Raw genomic sequence first — 19738 nt, 5'->3', positions numbered from 1 at the left:
CCAGCAAGAGGGAGGCGACAGGGGTCCGATTCGGTAAGGGGAGGGGTGAGAGGTGGAGGGGGGCCCGATCTGGCAATGAGAGGTAGCGGGAGGCCGATCCGATAAGGGGAGTGATGGGGGCATGCGGTGGGGGATCCGATCCGGCAAGGGAGAGGCGACAGGGGGCTCGATCCTGCAAGGGGAGGGGGGCCGATTCGATAAGGGGAGGTGGTTGGGGGCCGATCCGATAAGGGGAGCGACGGGGGGAGAAGGGGGATGCAGTCAACAGCCCGATCCGATAAGAGGAGGCGATGGGGGGTTGATCCGACAAGGAGAGACGACGGGGGGTCGATCCGACAAGAGAAGGCGACGGGGCTAGAAGCAAGAGGCAGTCCATCTTTATTGTTCATTATCTAAATAATTATCGTTAGAGTATCATCACAAAAGATAGCCTCGATCTGGTCATCCTAGCTATATCGATTAATAAAATTTAATTTTGATGGTTACGAATGACCGCATGATGATCTGATAGATAGAGACCACCGATAGATTCAAAAACTTACAATGATGATCTTGATGATATTTGTTGCATATTATCAAAATTTTACTTCAATCGAACATCATTATTTTGATCAATTTAGCACGAGATGATTTTAAATATTAAATAAAAAATGAGTGATAAAAAGGTCAAATGATATCCGATTAATGTGATTTTTTATATAAATAATCTTTGCTACTACTTTAATCATTTGTACAGTGGTGATCATAAAATTTAAAACACGCATATATGAACCATCCATGTTAAGCAGATCTTACAAAAGCACAAGTATAATTACTTAAAAACTTTAAAAATGAATATTAAGAGACATATAGTTTTGAATCTTTCATATATTTGCGGTTTGAATTTTACGATCACCATTGTACAAATGATCAAAGTAGTAGCAAAAATTATTTATCTAAAAAATTACTTTATAATCAGATACCGTTTGATCTTTTGATCATTTATTTTTCATTTAACGGTCCAAATCATCCTGTACTAAATTGATCATAATAATAATATTCGATTGAAGTAAAATTTTGATAGTATGCTACAAATATCATTGAGATTATTATTATAAATTTTTAGATCCATCGATGGTCTGTATCTATCAGATCATCATACGATCGTTCGTGACCGTCGAAATCAAATTTTATTGATCAATATAACTAGAGCTATCGGTTCGAGATAATCTTTTATGACGATACTCTAATAATAATTATTTAGATAATGAATGGTCAAGATGGACTTTAAATTTTAAAATTATATCTTATTCAGAGAAAAATTTTAAAAACAATTATAGATTATTAACGACGGTAAATGTCATTGCTAATATGCTTTCTGTCGTCGCTAATAAGTTTAATAAATAAAAAAAAAATTATTAAAAATAGTGATAACCGTCGCTAGTATACTTTTTGTGATCGTTAATAAGTTTAATAAATATTTTTTTTTGCGATGACTAAATCCATCGTCAATAGTACCACATTAATGATTATTAGTGATGGTAATCGTCGTCGTTAATAATTTTTCCACCATCATTAATAAATTTAATAAATAATTTAATAAATTTAATAAATTATTACCGATGAAAGTGTTGCCGTCGCTAATATCCTCTAGTAGTGACGGCGAGTGAAAATGCCGTCGCTAACACCTTAATTTCTTGTAGTGAAGCTTTCCTAAAAATTTAGAAAAAGAACAAAATTAGGTTAAATATGAAAATTTAATGCAGAGGGAGCTTAATCAGTTAGAGACTGGATTATATTTGGAGGACTCAAAGTATGATAAGTTTGATTAGCTTGTGAATCACTCAAGCCCAGAAGAAAAATCTAGATTAGTAAGAGCCTGACCATATAGATGCTGTACCAAATTTATAATTGATCATAACCGAAGAATTAGTTAATTTTATAATTAATCAGAAAGAGTCAAAAAATGCGATACTATTATGGATGATTCTTGTTGTGCCTTAACATTCAACAAAGCTTTTGGTGCACTTGTTAATTTTGAAACTACTCAAAAGTTTGAGCTATTAGATGGCTCAATGTAAGAAGATTTGATTTCATATTTAGAAGAAGATAATTATATGCAGATACATAGAGCAACACAAATGGAGGCATGTAAGAATGGTCAAAGATTAATTATTTATTTGACTTATTTGTAGATAATAGCCAATGCTAATAGTTATTGCGATTAGCAAATGTTTGCTAAGGTAAGCTAGATATTCGATAGAATCTCGGCATAATGACTATAGGATCAATACCGAGGAGAAATGTCGGTAGACATCTTTAATTAACTTTCCGATATATGCATCAAAGAAATTTAATTATTCAATTATTAATTTGATAAGTTGTTATATATTGCTATTACTGCGATAATTATGGCAACGACTATTATGGCATTTTACGACATCGAAAAGTTTAACATTGTCGGTATGGACTTCATAATGATGGAGAGTGTTGGAAGTCCATAGCTTATCCTACTTCTACTAGGACTCTATCTTTAGTTTTTTTCTACTTAGTTATTCTTTTTAAGGGCCTGTTTGGATAGTTGGATTTAAATTTCTATGAGATTTATGGGTTGAATCAGTGCAACCACTAAAAGCATTGGATTATAGGTTATACTAGATTTATATTTACAAGTATCCAAAACTATATTTTGAGTGGGCTGACCCGAATCCTGTAGGGAAAAAAAAATGATCTACTAAGATCCTTTTTCTCTTTCTATAAGATTTAGGCCAACCTACTCAAAAAGTAATTCTAGATACTTATAAACAGAAATCTAACATATAATCCAATACTTTTTGATGGTCGTAGTGGTCCAACTTGTGAATCTCATGGGACTTTGCCATTTTGGTTCCAATCATCCTAATAGTCCTTAAAAGTTACCAAAGGTTGTCTTTTAGTAGACATTGGTTTTTTATATTTGAGTAGGTATTAAACATTTCACTCATGTGATGCTTTATTTGAAGGGATCTCAGACATCTTGTTTATATGTGGAAAAGAGAGAGATGAGAGATTATTTTATGCGAGAAGTTTTTTCTGTGAGGCATCTTTATGAGAAAAGTCAAACTCATTATTTTGATTTCTTAAATATATTTATTTTTTTCTCCCCAAATTCTTGCATAATTTTTTTTTGACAATTCTCCGCATTTTTTAAAAAACATTTGATGTTTATTTTGAATTTTAAGCTGGCATTATCAATCTATTTGTCATTCTATAAGATGTTTGTGTCTCTTCTTTATCTCTTCTCGTTTCTCTGTAACCTTCAATCCAAACAGGATGTTAGCTGGAGACAAGCGCTTTAATCTAAGTTTAGAAGGGCCAAGTTGGTTGCGTGACTTCGAGTATGAGAGTAATAATCAAAAAAGACTTCGACTGTGAGAGAACAGTGGACTGGCCGGTGACTATTCATGAGAGATAGCAAAAATAAATAAATAAATACATACTTGTTCTCCCACTGTTGGTGACCAGATCTAAGCACAAAACAGATCTCGTTTCAGCTTTCGTCGATGCAAGTTTCTGAGGCGGTAGGATGGGCGGGCCAATATTTTGGCGATCTCGAGGAGAGCGCGCTCGCCAGGCCCCGCCCTGCCGAGGAAATGGCGTCGTGATTGACGTGACCCTCCACCTCTCTCTACCCCTCTCCTAAGTCCTAACACACAGCCAATCACAAAAAACCAAAAAAAGCAACGCCTTCCTTTGTTTTTTTTTTTTTTTTTCCCCTTCCCACACGCATACAAATATTATATGTATATATATTTATATATCATGCTGTATCACAGTAATTTTAAGACAAGGAACGAAAATAAACAATTACCAAAATGAAAGAAAATGAAGGATGTGCACGTCCATCGACAAGTCAAATCCAACAGCCCCTTTCGTACAAACTTTGCGCTTGTATAGCAATTTTAATTGTAACCAATAATGTAGCAAATAGTGTATATGGCCGTACATAACTCGATATCGCCACAAATGCGCATCATGTTAAATAGGTATTAAGTGATTAAAACGACATTTAATCTGGGCTAAGTTGACGAAGCCCGTATTCTATTTGACTCCTATATTTATTAGCCATCACATTTTCTGGGCGCCCTTTCATCACCCAAGTGACACAACTACTGTTGTATTGCTAGTTATCAGCTGGATGGCACATGGAGATCAAGATTCATATGGCATCTCCTGTATTATATTTTCAAAAAAATTATATTTTGCTACTTTTATATTCATAAAACAAATATCATCCTTATACTAATTTGTTATGAAAAATGTAATAAGTACTAAAAAAACATTTCTTTACTAATCTGGTTGTTACTATCTCTTATATTCTCATAACAATTGAGAATGGTTGTTATCATAATATTGTTTTCCGAGGAACTGTTTTTTTCTTATGTTCTCTTGTAAGATCTACATATTTCTTTCGTTTACTTGATGAAAGTGATTAGACTATATCAAATATTTCCATCCAAAAAATATTTCCATTTTTAAAGTCGATAAGATTGTCCTAATTAAGGACCATATGTGACAGTGGGATACTGCAGGCTTGCCATTGCACAGGGTGATAACATAGTTGGCTTTTAAAATTTCAGTTAGGGTTTATAAATATATACATATATACTAGTTAAGCGGAGGAAATTACATGCCATGTCTCCCATAACTAATGATCAATCAACTTCTTCCTAAGATGTGGTTACGATAGTTTTCTATAAAGAAGAGAATATATAAGCCAGGGAAACCAAGAAAAAGGGATACCTCTAGAGTCCTACGCATTGTTTTGCCCTTCAGGAAAGGGACATGTCAGTCCTAGATCCTATAATAAACAGAGAGATCATACTTCACTTTTGACTCTAGTTTGAAGGTGCAGGTTTTCCAGTCTTTTTGAGCTTAAAATGCCTTCCTGCAAAGAAAAGTTTGCCATGATATAAGTGACGGCACTATATATGAAAAGCAGAAGACTCTTCCATAAATTTTTTTTTTAAGAATTTTTTTTTTAAACATATATGCAGTACTTTACTTATTTCTCAAGAGAAAAACTACTTTTTCTACCCTACGTAGGAATTCCTGTAAGAGGCATCTACTTCTAGGAAATTCCTTCCTATAACTTGAGTGTGTGGAGGGTTTTCTTGAGATACCATCGAAGCTATGATGGGGCAGTGGATGCTCTATAACCGATATTGTAGGAAGAAATTCCTACAACTAGGGTACACGGGAGATTTTTATAGGTCAGCAAAAGAATCTGAATGAGAATCTCTCTCTCTCTCTCTCTCTTGGTACACATATGATGGGATTCTCTTTTCATATATATAAATCAACTTCTCATCAGAATTTGCCATGTATCCGATTATATTAAGCCATGAATGGCTCAAGTCCCCTTGACCAGTCATAATTAACGATGCTGCAGAAAATCACCTTCTACATTAAGAAAAGAAGAAGGTTAACAAAACTGTGCGAAGTGACAGCGGGATGGTCCTTCTCCAAACACAATAAATGCATTTGAAATACCAAGATGAGGAAGCCACATACCTCTTTCATGCTTAATCGCCCAGAATATATTCTAGAAGGAGCATCCTCAAGTCTCATGGTTGTACCCTCAAGATATTTCTTTTGATAGCCACTTCCAGCATATTTGTATATGCATATGCATGCTAAACACAATGAGACAGATACAATGATGATGTTAATGGTATTCAGCATGCATGATGATGATGGTGACCAGTACGGTAGATGTTTTAATAATAATAGCTGCACTAACTTCATAGATATAGTGCTCCGCAGAGTTATAAATGTGAAATTTAGAGATAATCTGTTTCTCTTCGGCCTCCCTCCCCAACCCAAGATATGCACACCCCGGGACTAATGAAAAGAAATGAGCAGGACTGATGCAGTGATTGCACTCAACGGGACTCGACAGCTACCAGCCTGAACCAATTTGTTAATTGCCACAAGATGGTTTCCTAACTTTCTGTGGTCAATAAAGCTATTGGCTATCTGTCCAATCAATCATCAACCTTCGGCGGTCAATAAAGTAACAAGTAATACTACACACATACACGACACAAAAATAATAGAAAATCCCAGTGGAAGGTTAGGAAGCACTGATGACGTCCATGGATTGGGTGGTTCCCATTAATGGTTGGTGCTGGAGATCTATCCTGAGAAGGGTCTCTTGACCTACATTTTGCCGCCCAAGCATAACAGAAATCAACCAAAATTTCTTGTCAAAGCCTTCAAGCGTGAATCTAATAAAGAAGGAATTTGTTTTCTATACACGTAAAAAAGCAAGAATTTTTTTGGGCGAAAAAGCAGTATAAAAAGACAGGCCATGATTTTAGAGAGAGAGAGAGAGGGAGGAGGGGTGACAATCAGAGGAATATATATGGATAGAGAATGGACATGGATGTGGCTGCTGGGTATAGGGGGTGGAGTCTCGGTATTGTTTTACATATATAAAGGTGCAAATGAAATTTTCGAGCATGTATTTCCTCAAAAAAAAAAAAAAAAAAAAAAAAAATCCAACACGCGGACAACAAGGGCAACGGCAGAAGGAATTCAGTCGACCAACAATTTTAAATTAGATAATGTCAGGGATAAATTCTTTATGCCAAAGCAATTACATATATTATTAATTAGTTTAAAAAACTGTGAGATTATGAGAAAGGCCTATACTAGCTTGATCTTAACGTGGAAGCTATTCCGCACAAGCTAAGAGCTATTATATGTAATTGACGTAAAGCACGGAGAGCTACTTCACTATAAGATAAGGGCCGGCCAAAGTTCATACTAACTATAATCAACAAAAAGGCTAAAAACCTCATTAAAACTAAAAATGATTATTATCAGCATGCCAATCATTAACGTCATTCATAATAGAGTTTCAAAAATATTATCTCAAAGCTTTGGATTCCTTCCTTCAGACTTCTTCAAATAAATGCAGCATGCGCCAATGAAGTGTATGAAATATTTATTTAAGCAGAAAAGCCTATCTACTATGATAGAAGACTGTCTATTCTATGCTGAAACCAAAATCATGTTGGTTTGTTTAGTTACAAAGTTCTTGACCCAATGATGGAGTAACGGTTCTGCAAACGAATGTCACTAAAGGAAAGCTTAAAAAAAGAAAGAAAAAGGAAATAGAGAAAGAACGAATATGATACACTAAAAAGTGAGCAGAACAATGAATAAGAATAAGCACTCCAGTCTCCTAAATTAGAATTGGCAAAACTATAGTTTTGCTCGAGAGAAATGGCATTGCTAGCCGAATATAAGCCTGCACATGGTCCCTTAATTCTGAACTGAGACACAATTACCATAAGATATATAGAGCTCTCGATATTCTTCATTACAAAGTTTGCTTCACCTAAATTTCCAAATCTCCTGTCCATCCATCAAGCTCATGCTAGAAGCTTGAATGGACTCTGGAAAAGATGATTCAATGGAACACATCGTACCCATGATAGATATAGCTAGTTCGCCAACAAAGTACAGCACACGGACCATATCATGTTTGAGGACACATCAATATTAACACAATCAAATAGGGATTAAATCCTAGCTACGGAGCAATATAGACATAGTTACCAATTCTTTCGAAGCTTTCACATGCTGCTCTCCCCTCCTTCTCTTTGATCCACATCTCCCGATGGATTGTTTGCATCTCCCGTAAGGTTGTTAGTAGTCCATGGAGGAGGGTAAGGCACCGGCATGCCGGAAGGCTGGTAGAAGGAATTCCCTCCATTGCCGACCCTCCTGCCGTACTCAATTCTCTGATATGTGCCCATTGGTGACACCAATGAGGGCGGCACAGGCAGCCCTGTAGGGATCTCGCTGCAAGCATAGCGGAGGAGGTCGGCGTTGGCGGCGTCCAGCTCCTTCTGGAGCCTTTGGACCTGTCGCTGGAGGACCGAGATGGCCCCAACACAGCCGTACACGGGGTCCTTCACCCGGGCCTCCGCCTCGTAGGCGAGCGAGTTGACGGCATCCTCCCGCTGGTGGGGGAGGAGCTCGTTGAGGAGCTTGGTGACGTTGCTGGCCCCGAAGATCTTGTGGACGTTGGCAAATTTCTGCGGCTCTTCTGGGGGGAAGTAGGGTGCGAAGATGCAGCCTGGCATGCACTTCCTCCGCAAGAATTTGCAGGCGGCGCAGGGGGAGTTGGAAGAAGAAGTACTCGACGATGCCATGTCCCACTGCCAAAGAAAAAAAAAAAACTATATTTCGGTCTTACCGAGATCATATGGAGACTTTTTTTTTTCTTTTTTTTTTTTATAAGTGAAGATCATATTGGAGACTGGCTATAGTTTACAGTTTTCTGTAACGCAGTCGGTTGCCGGGTTAGGGTTTAGGGATCATGACGCTAGCCGATTAATTCCTGGTTAGAAATAGATGGGATAGAATAGCACCCTGGTTGCTAGTTTGGTTTCTTGGATTTCGAAGCATGAAATTGTAATTGATTTCAAGAGATTTTGTTGCACCATGTGTTAGACCAGTTATGAGCTATCATGGGCATCTTAGAATGGGTCAGAAACACTGCAGTCCCTCCCATGATTGTACTAAATTTACTAAAAAATCCACCATATTCTCCTCTATCAAGGTTAACCGAAGCTTTCAATTATAGTACTCGTATGTTTGTTCAAAAAACGAGAAAAAAAAAAAAAAAAAAACAAATCACCACAACCCAAACCCCATAAAGCAAGATCTGTAGAGATCAGCTCTCCCTCTCTCTGTCTCTCTCTAGCCCTAGAGAAATCGATCTGTATATATATGACTATAAAATAGAGGAAGAGCAGGCGTTATGTTACCTCTCTCTGTGATCTGAGGGGGTATTGGCAAGAGTGAAAGGTTAGTACCTTTTTCCCTTGCCTGGGCGGCGCCCGATCTCTTTCTCTCTCTCTAAACAGCAGCAGCAGTTCTTCCAAATCCAAGAAGCTGTAGTAAAAAAAAAAAGGAAATGAAGGAGGCTTCTGAATTATTTTGCCCTCTATCTCTCTATTAGGCGAGCAGGGAGCGGTGAGTCAAGGAGGCGTCGGAGCGGTGGTGGAGAGAGACAAGAAGACACTTATCTGGGGAGGAAGGCTGTAGACACTGCAGCAAAGGAGAGGAGAGGTAGAGGGAAAGCAAAGTGCATTTAGTGTGAGCAGAAGAATATGAAAGGGGTAAAAATAGAGGAATAAATAAATGAAAACAATTACAATTAATAACAGGTACACTCAAAAGGATGACTGTGACGCTGCACCCCTGAGAACATCTTGAAAAAGAGTGAGTTAAATCCAAACTATTCATAAGATGGTTTTCCTGTAAAACTATTTCAGTGTTCTAATTATAATATTGAATCTTACAAAGGTATAGGGTCTAATTAAAATCGTATCACCTATCTTAATATTTGTGGAACTAAAACTGAAGCAAAACATGAGAAAATTAAATCGTGTGCAAATAAATTAATAAAGCAGTGTTTAAGCTTTTGCTTTACCATCAGTATTTTAACAAAAAGAAAAGGAAAGATAAGAAAATATCGCTTGCTAATAGGGCTGCTATTGTTCTTATATGATAGGTAGTTAGCCAATTGAATATTCTTTTTTAAGAGAAAGCTAAATGAATATCCCTAGTGTATGGTAATTACTCATAGAATAATTTAGTTATTGTGTTTCAAAATGTTATATGGTTGGAAAAGATGTTTAATTGCACAAAATTTGTTATATATATAATCATATATATATATCAGCATCGCAAAAGAAAATCCTGATGTTAAATTGCTTAAGATAACTGCGGAATCATTTGCAATCATATGGTAGCACAGAATTTATTGTTCTAGCCGTTCATATGGCCCATTTATAAGAGATTTATTGTTCTTATAGGATCAAAGCCATCCATTGTTATATTTTAATTCATATGGCGGCCCACACTGCAATCATGTTTAGTGTCCCATTGACAAAATCCATTTAATGAGAACAGATTCAAACCATAGCAGCCCTCCTTGCAAAATATGCTTAGTGCAGTTCAAATATAAATATTTTTTTGTCATATTAAGTTACCTATGATTAAAAGAAAATTACTATGCCTACACAATTGTGACCACAACTTTTGACGTGGATCCTTCCGTTGGTTGGCTAGTGCAAACAATTGTTTTCTCAAGTTACTTTCTACAAAATCGTTAATGATGCATTCACCATGGTAACCATCATTATGTCATGAACTGTATATGATCTGAGCGTATTCATGATTCACTAACGTCTACAAGATATGATCACATGAATCTCACAACTTTATTGGAAATGACACTATAGTAGTTTAGCATGATGATCCTCACTACACTATTCCGAACAGCTGTATTATTATATTGTCATATAAATCCATGTCTATGGCCTGCTAATGTTAGCAGTCATTGTTCTTGAAGTCAGTATGCATGTCTTTCATTAAAGTACTACTTGTAAACATGCCGTGCATCCCCATATCATGCATGCATTGCATCTGGATACATCAGAGGGAAGACGAAAGCTCATCATACATACGAAACTGCACATGCGTGAACATGCATGGTTGTAGAAAGGAGCATTGCAGGAATTTTCCATGGATTCTATGAGGAATTTTGACACCTTGTTTCATGTCATTATATGAGGAGGAAAACCTTTATTCTCACGAAACCTTTACAGCACAGAGATATATTTGCTGCAAGTGAAATTGCAAGGATTTTACAATAGGGTGTCACATGCCCGAGAATAAAATTGAAGCGAGCAAATGACGTTTCAGGATGTGATGATCTATGATTTGGACCATGGAGTGGATCCTTAACCTTCAACCACAACCACAACTGTTTGGTTACATACCAGAGCAAAGCAAGTGCTTTCATTTTTTGTTTAATCATTAAAAACCAAATATATGGATCTGACTTACTGATATGCTGACTGTATGGCTCTGTACATGTAAAAGATTAGTTACAATAATGCAACACATAATTTATCTTTTTTGACATAGCAAAAGTTTGCTATTATGATCTAGCAAGCATGTGTTTATGCGTGTGTGCATATACATGTATGTATGTACACACACACACACACACACATATATATATATATATATATATATATCTGTGTGTGTGTGTGTAAAGTCACAATGTGAAATCAACCAAAGAAATTGCCACCTAGGAGGCATGTGACATGCAGATATCACCGTCTTGTCCAAATAGATATACGATCACTAATTTGGATGTGAGACACTACTAAATTATGTTGTGATCAGCTACCTGAAGGAAAGCAAGAGAAATAAGATGTATAATTTGTCTTGATCACAAGAAGTAGGTGCTCTCAATCTAAAATGCCATCCTTCCATAGATTAATTTGATGATGCACACTAGTCTTACCTCATCTATATTAAGCTATGGAATAGTGTGCATCCATCACCATGCACATGGTGACCAGTTCGTAGTTGATCAGTGCTATATCTTGAACTTAACCATTTCTATTTCCTCTATGCATTAATTAGCTTACCTTTGGACTCAATAAGAAAAGGGTTAGGCGGTAATTGGAATCGCATTAAAGATGACCTTCACATATATCAAAACATGATATTTGAATCTTAAGCTTGAATCAAATCAAATATGACTAAATTCAGGATCATAGATAAGACATATTAAAGTTTATAGATTATCGAGAGAAAACATTGTTGGTATACACTTCAATTGTGCTTAATTGTCTTCTTCATACAAGTGCCAGAAATGGGCACGGCCACCAGTATTATTTTGCATTCAGAATATGGTTTGGATCGTCTGACTCTGAGGCGGACTAATTAAGACTGCTGTATAGGAAAAAGGATTACCAGAGTTTTAGTCTCTAGTTTCAACTGTCCATGAACTTATTACCTTTGGAGCTCTATTTAACTAGAGAGGATCACTAAAGATTGCTACATTCGAAAAGGAGTAGATAGTCAAAACCCATGTACCTTTACCTCTATCAGTGAGCCATACTCTATGCAACCCTTTTTAAGAATAGCTAGTTAGATATCAAGTCATATCCTTTATTGGGATTTATTATCTACGTTCCTCCACTTTAAAGCTTTAGGATATATGTGCTTGCACGCCTGCCAGAATTTGCTTTTGAAGGAGCATTGAATGTAGAATAAATCACGGTGCATCAAAGAGACTGCTGTTATATCATATATATGACGGATCAAATAAACAAATGAGTTGACCAAGTTATTAGATGGAGAAAATTAGGGATAGAGCAAAATTGTTATAAAAAATCATATATCGCCTTCTTCTCCAGCCTTAAATTTATTTATCACCGTGGGTCCCCCCTCTCCCCAGGCTCAAAAAACAAAAACAAAAGGGAAAAGAAAAGAAGATCACCATGTGGTTTCTTGAGAAAGAGAGGAAAACCTTGTTCATCAATTATTTCTTCTCTTTCCCATTTTTTTGATAAGAGCTCATGACCTATTTCAAAACATTTCTTTCACATCAAAGGTACTAAATTCTACCAAAGAAAAGAAAAAGAAAGAAAAAAGAGGTACTTCTAAGCCAAATGGTGTGGAGGTCTGTATAGAAGGTGGGTGCAAACATCATTCTTTCCACTAGTCTAAGATATTCTGATTCCTAACCATAAGGGACCTAATACAACACCCTACCCTCCAAAGTAAGTAGGCTTTTTCACATATCCAATCGATAGTATAGGTGATTGTCACCATATATTAATTTCTCTCCGATCTAAAAAGAATGATGATGATGTGTAAACGAGCATCACCGTAACATGCATCCACACGTATTAAATAGTATACATACATATGCATGTATTTGTGTATTATTAACTCGGGTGGGCGAAAAATTTTTGTATTAGACCATAGTCACTTATGGAGAGCTCCATATATTGTTCTCTTGAAGGGAGAAAGTACAAGAAAAAAGAATAGAAAAGAAATCGAGATGGCATCATTGGTAATCTAAAAAGTATAATCTTTTATGTTTTCCTTTATTTTTTTCATTAAGGAAAGGAAAGAATTTCCTGTGTTCAATAAATGATAAATTAAATTTGATTAATTGATAAGATATATCATGTCTGGATAATGGTAAAATTTCTAAACTAGAATAAATGATTTATATGTTGCCTTCTCTACGGGATGCAATGGATCACAAAAGCTGTATGCCGAGGAATAAGATAATAAACAAAGTATATGGTGTGAAAATATGAATCAAGCCGAGTGAGAGTTCCAACGCAATAAAACTAGTGAAATAATGAGTAAAAATTCCATGCATCTGTTACTAAAAACTTGAATGAGTTTCCAATTCAGGTTTATCATTTTTCTATTTTTCATTTTTCATTTTTTTGTGATAATATGATTGCCAGCTATCAAGGAATTACACATGGCCCAACTATGGTCATCCCTTGATACAACGATATCAGCATCACCTCCTAGGCGACTAGTGAGTGCCTTAACGACCACTCATCGTTTCACATTGCATGGAAATGTATGTGCAGCTTATGATGGTCTTGCTATGGTAATTTCGTTTTCTACTTTGATAAGAAAGATAATGTATACCATATTGAGAGTGGAAGGTCTCCTGACACATTCCAAGCCTATGCAAATATAGACAAAGGTTATAAGAATGCATATAGAGAGAAGCTGGCATTGACAAAATTTGTAGATGTTAATGGACCTCAAATAGTTGGATAAAACTTGTTTGTTATGGTAACTCACACATTTTGAGTTAGGACGGCGGGGGAAAAACATGCAATGGTGGTACTTTAGATAATTCATTACAAGTGGTAGAAATGGGAGGTTCCACTTGTCTCCATGGCTTTTTTGTTCATGTCCTCCATTCACACATAGCACATGGAAAAAGGGAAATCTCAATCATGCATTCTTAGACTCTTCTACCTTTCTAGGACCATGAACCCCCTTTACCAAAAACAAAGACCAAGATCTCGATAAGGTTCAAGACGCATTCCTGGCACAATTTTGCTCCACCCAAGTCCTTAAAATCCTATGGAATAGAATGACCCTATATTGTCTCAGCACTGGCCCACACACATGCTAATCGGAAACATAGTTTGGCGTTGGCAGTGACATCTGATCGATCGCTATCAACGAGGAAGCATGGGAGCAACCTTTCCGACATTTGATGATGTCCTTTCTGCATTCTTGCAATAGAGGGTCATTTCCATCTGATCAACTAACCATTTGGACACGCAAAGCCACAAGCCATCTTTGGTCTGGTTTGGATTGAAACTTTAGGTAATCTGATCTCCTTGATTGGGTTAAAAGGTAAGAAAGGTCATTTCCAACTTCCATGGTACATTTCCACAGAGTGCTTGCTTAAAAAGAAGAAACTATTGAACAGGGAGAACAACTGCATCTCCCTTATAGTAAGCCCATGGGGCCTTGGAACCCAAGTAGATGCTCACGGTACTGTTGATTGAAAAGTTACCCAGGCTGCATGAAGCAAAGGAGGTCGCTTACCACACTCATTGTCTCCAAATTAACATTAGGTCAGTTGGATAAGAGTACTTAAGATAGCAAAGATGTTTGATAATCCAACAAGATCCAACCCAAAATTTTGGATCTCAAAACTCATGGGATCCTATCAAAATTCTTACTAAAAAATTGGCTGCATGATCACATTCGATAGACTGAGGATCCAGCAAGAATGTATGATGTTTATTGAACATCTTGCAAGTAATTACTGGATTCAGATCCATGGACGACTCAACTGGAACCGCATCTCTCAACTATAGGCGAAAACGATGATCTGGAAAGACCGTATATGTGAACTAATACGCTTTTGGAGGATATGATTTGCAAGACTTGTGCCATGGTGTATTTTATGTGCAAGGTCGTGTATATACAATTAATATACATACACATACATATACATATACAAATACATACATACATACATACATACATACATATATATATATATATATATATATATATATATATATATATATATATATTATATTTTAAAGTGAAAAGTGAAGAATAACATGGCTTTGGATGATTTGGAAGAATCTAGTGGGTCTAAACTGAGGCAAGTATTGTAAGCTATCTAGCGCTTTCATGCAAATATTTTTATCATGCCTTGGATAAAATATAAAAAGTGCATGCTTTTCAAAGCAGTGGGGGTGGGGGAGGCACCATGTAGATGCTTGGGCTGTCCGGCCTCCTCTCTTTTATTAATCAAGGTCAGGACATCATGGAGGGACTTAATGGGGCTTCGCCTATGGAAAGAGGCATCTGTTGATATGATTTGACTGGATCTAGAGTATAAGGATAGATGGATGATAGGTTTCACTTTCCAAAAAGTAAGGCTTAGCATACAGTTTGAGAATAATCTCATATATATCCCAGATAAAACAAACCCCTGAAGGGGAGCTCCCATTGGAGATGAGCGGTTAGCCTTTTGCACCACTTTATACGAGATAAACAATTCGCCTGAAGTTTAAACGAGATCTGCTTAAATAATTATGAATTGACGTCGGAATAAACGGCTCCCCTGCCTACCCTGGGCACAAGCCACAAAGTGTTGTGGTCCCTGGGCACTAACTAGGCCCACCTAGATTGCTTCATAAGCCTCTACGCTGCATGCGTCGGGTCACCACCCAGTGCCTCCAATAACAATCCACTTGCAGTTTTTTTAAAAAATCTTGAACCACATCCACAGGATCCTAAACCTCAACCTCAAGTGCTAGGATATGATATATCACGTTTCATGCAATGTAGATTTTGCACTCCTGCAAGTCATAAAATATATTGTAATTAAACACCTAACAGAAATATCGAACGTTTTGCATGAGATGAGGGTTTCAAGTGGTGCAAGAAGCTCGGACTCGCAAATGCAACTTACTTAACCTTGGATTTTCTTTATAGATCATATCCTATATATAGAAAATTAAAGAAGAACAAAAAATTTATGATTAAACTCGTTTCTAACAGGAGATGCTGCTTCAAAGTCATTTGTCCATGGAGAAATTAAGCTCGTTGAAAGCCACCTTCGTCTTCAGGATAAGGAGAGAATTAATTCAGCATGCACGCATAGAGAGATGCACTATGGAAGCGTGCCTGCCATCGCGTTCCCACATACACGGAAGCTAGCAATTGATTGGGCGAAAACATGGAACGCGTTAAAGCACCGAAGAGCAACTACGTTAAGGATTTACGAAGGCATGCTTGGCCCAAAATTATTTTTTGAATGCCCACAGAAGAGCAACTACGTTCATATCATGCACCAAAAACGAATCCAATGCCTAACGTGTTCCACATTAAACATCGTAGTACAACTAAAATTTCCACTCTGTTGCGGGTGGAGCCCACATCATTCATCCAATAAGACTTTTTCCCCTCCACCAATACAGCATCTAAAAATTAACAGCCTCTCGCTAACGCATGGTACTCGCGATGTGGATGGGATCCAGCAGCCAATGAGAAAATCGAGTATTAATCGTTGCACCCATGCATTGATTGTCCTCCCTCATAGTTACTGTAATGGACAGGCGACTTCAAGCAGATAGATCCGACTCCATTTCAATAAGAGATATTGTCCGCTTTCACGCTCAAGCATACCATCCGACTGGTATACTCTCAGTTGCTGGGTTTTACGATTTTACTCCTAAATTTGGATTCAAAAAGTGCCTCTTGAGGGAAAAAAAGTTTTCTATCCTATATGAAACTCAAGACCGATGTGGGACTAAAGTCCCCCCCACAACAGACTAAAATCTCTCCCATAACAGTAGCCCCCCCCCCCCGTCAGGAGGACTCTGCCTATTGGAGGGCCCCTTCCTAGGGTGCAATTTATTGTGGACAGAGGACTCCGAGCTCATACGAATAGATCTGGCTTCATTCCAATAAGAGGCATTATCCATTTTGACACTTAAGAACTTATATGTCGGGCCTTTGGACCTGGCTAGTACACCTTCGACTGTTTGGCCTCATAGCTTTGTCCTTGAGCTTGGGTCCAAAAGACACCTCTTAAGAGAAGGAGGGTCTCTCATCCAAATACAAGGCAGAATATTTCTGACTTACAACGAAAGGATTTCTCATCACCTCATCCTTGATAAATTATTATATGTACCTGGTCTACCCTGGCAGCCGTATATAAGTTTAGTAAAAATTTAACATGCCAGCCAATACAAGCTGTGGACTTAGTCTCCTAACCTAGCATGATTAGAAGAATAAAAAAATTAAACACATGATTATGGCGAATGATGCATACTATGCTTTACTTTCTACTAAAGTTTCACGTACCTATCATAAAGCTAATAGTGTTGCAGATTTGATAATGAATTATATGGCCAATTATATTGAATATATATTATTGAATTCTTCAACATATTTTTCATATCAATTTTTAGATATTTTATTTTTTAATTTTTATGGACGTATACATCTTCGTTTTAATTAGTTAATTTATCCGTTTTATCCATAAAAGATTAATTTTGTAAAAGCCCTGTCTTCTTTTTGTCTTCGTTGATATTCTAACCTCCTATGGTCCAAACCTCTTTGCCACCACATCGCCATCACTATCGGCAAACTAGAACCCTGTCTGCAACCACACTCGCAGCACCACCACCCAAACCTCCACATAAAAATGTGTCATGAGAGAGCTTCCAGCCGAGCACCTGACATGCCTGAGAGTAATAGTTGAACATCTCATACGTACGTCAAGCACCGTCGAAACTCATACTGTTATAGCCCAAACCCATTACAGCCCATCAAAGCTCAAAACGAAAAAAAAAAAAAAAAAAAAACAGAGGAATTTAAAAATCGAGAAGAAGACTCCCGATGGGAGTCTCCTTCTCCGGCGAAACCCAAGGAAATCGGGACTCCTAGGACCCCTCGGAGTCCTAGGATCCTCTATAAGTAGACCCTCCCCTTTGAGACCCAAGATCGGCCTCCTCCCTCTCTCTTTTTCTCTGATTTTCCCGAAGAAGAGCCGCCGGCACAGTTGGGTTCTCGCCGTGTTTTCTCTCCGACGAGGTCCCAAGAAGCCGAGGTAAGTTCTTCCCTTTCTTCCTCCCTTCCTTCCTCTTTCCCCCGTGCGTTTGGGCGCGGTGGCCGGCGACGAGCGTCGTCGATTTTTGGTCGGGAACAGACTCTGTTTTTGGCTTATTTTTCCTTGAAAATCTCCGGCGCCGGCGATCGGAATTGACCGCCGGCCCTGTTCCCTCCGTGACCGGGGGAGATGGCCCGTCGGCCGCCGGCCTCCGCCGTGGCAGCCGCGGCCCAAACGGCCGATTAAGGCCTGAGGACAAGAGTCCTCTGTTCCGGCGTGGGAAGAAGAAGAAGAAGAAGAAGAAGAAAAAGAAAAAGAAAAGAAGAAGAAAGAAAAAAAAAAAAAAAAAAAAAAAAAAGAAAGAGAAGGGGCGGAGAGAAAGAAACTCTCTCTCTCTCTTTGCTCTCTCTCTCTCTTTCTCTCTCTAGATCATAGGATTTATGAAATTAAAAAAAATTAGCAAAAAAAAAAAAATAAAAATAAAAATAAAAATAAAAATAAAACTTAGGGTGTCCGTGGGTTAATTCGAAAATCGGGATGCTGTCGACGAATTGATCCTAGTAGAAATATTAGATTTTAGTAATTTAGTTATTTTTAATTCGATAAAATTTTGATTTAAAATATGATATTTGACGTATCAGGTTCTGAGAAGGATTTTCGAGATCCCTAGAATTTCTAGTTTGGACTTTCTTTTGAGGTAAGTAGTATTTACTTTTACTGAATTTATCTGGTAAATTATGAATTAAATAAATTTATGCATGCTTGCGATTGAAATTATTTATTGAAATAATTATTGAAATTATTTATGATTGAAGTTAATTGTAGAAATTATTTATGATTGAAATTATTTGTTGAATAATTATTATGATGATATATGATCTCAAAGAATGTTACGATTGATTTGACTTGAATATCAATTAATTTTATTATTCTTGAAAATAATATATGAATTGGAAGAAAATATGAAATTGACAACCTGACTGTGTTGAGGACCCCGCCAATGGGGGCATATACGTTGGCAATTGACTGTCCTGAGGATTTACGTCGCCAGTAAGACCAGCGACATGTCGCCAGATAGACCAGCGACAAAACCGCCAGTTAGACCAGCGGTTCCAAAGGACTTGGCTGCCAGATGATTCGCAGCCACCGCAAGCAGATACGTGGTATTATGACCCTGCCACAGGGATAATGTGGTCATAGTCATGGTTGGTAAGAAGAATTTAAGAAATTGATGAATTTAAGAAGAAAAGCATAATTGGAAATTATGATGAATTGACTTTTTATATATGATTGACAGTATGATTATGATTTCATGAAATTACATATTAATTTGTGATGCATAGTATTATTTGCCTGATTATTCAGTTAAAGGTATACACTGCTTACTGGGCTATTTAGCTCATGATAAGTTTTATGTTTTTCTTACAGATCCAGAAAATTAGCATGATGCGGGATTTCGGTTGGGAGAGCGATTAGAGATGGAGTTAACTCATTGATTTAGGATTTATCTCAGAATTGATTCAAGACCTTTAGTTTTGTTTTTAGTATTGATTTTGTCAGACAGTTACTTTCTTTTGAACACTTAGTTTTGATTTGTTATTTGAACCAAGGTTTGATTATTGAATAAAGAAAATTTTATTTAACTATTTGTCAAGATATCATGAAGAGATGCCTTGCATGCTTATGGGAAAAGTATTCTATAAGTATGCGGCGGTTGCCATGACCCTTGATTCACAATCTCGGGTCGGGGGGCGTGACAAT

The 19738-nt window shown here is 37.2% G+C and overlaps 1 protein-coding gene across 2 annotated transcripts; it reads right to left on the bottom strand.

Annotated features, from left to right (window-relative positions):
- Positions 1 to 4568: 4568 nt before the first annotated feature.
- LOC105058788 (LOB domain-containing protein 25) lies at positions 4569 to 9128 on the bottom strand. Of its 2 annotated transcripts, XM_029268546.2 has the most exons (3): positions 8853 to 9128; positions 7588 to 8192; positions 4569 to 4906 (listed from the first exon to the last, which is right to left on the bottom strand). In XM_029268546.2, exon 2 carries the CDS (start codon positions 8184 to 8186, stop codon positions 7605 to 7607), a length of 582 nt encoding a protein of 193 aa, XP_029124379.1. In that variant the 5' UTR covers positions 8187 to 8192; positions 8853 to 9128; the 3' UTR covers positions 4569 to 4906; positions 7588 to 7604. The 2 variants fall into 2 exon arrangements, with proteins under 2 accessions (XP_029124379.1, XP_010940136.1); XM_010941834.4 differs by lacking the exon at positions 4569 to 4906 and having other exon boundaries at positions 7008 to 8192; positions 8805 to 9128.
- Positions 9129 to 19738: the final 10610 nt, after the last annotated feature.

This window comes from Elaeis guineensis, chromosome 15 (genome assembly GCF_000442705.2).
Source record: "Elaeis guineensis isolate ETL-2024a chromosome 15, EG11, whole genome shotgun sequence".
NCBI lineage: Eukaryota > Viridiplantae > Streptophyta > Magnoliopsida > Arecales > Arecaceae > Elaeis > Elaeis guineensis.
This window is presented reverse-complemented; position numbering and strand designations above follow the sequence as displayed.

Excerpts from the sequence above, each read along its gene's own strand:
- LOC105058788 (XM_029268546.2), bottom strand. The coding sequence starts at position 8,186 with ATGGCATCGTCGAGTACTTCTTCTTCCAACTCCCCCTGCGCCGCCTGC.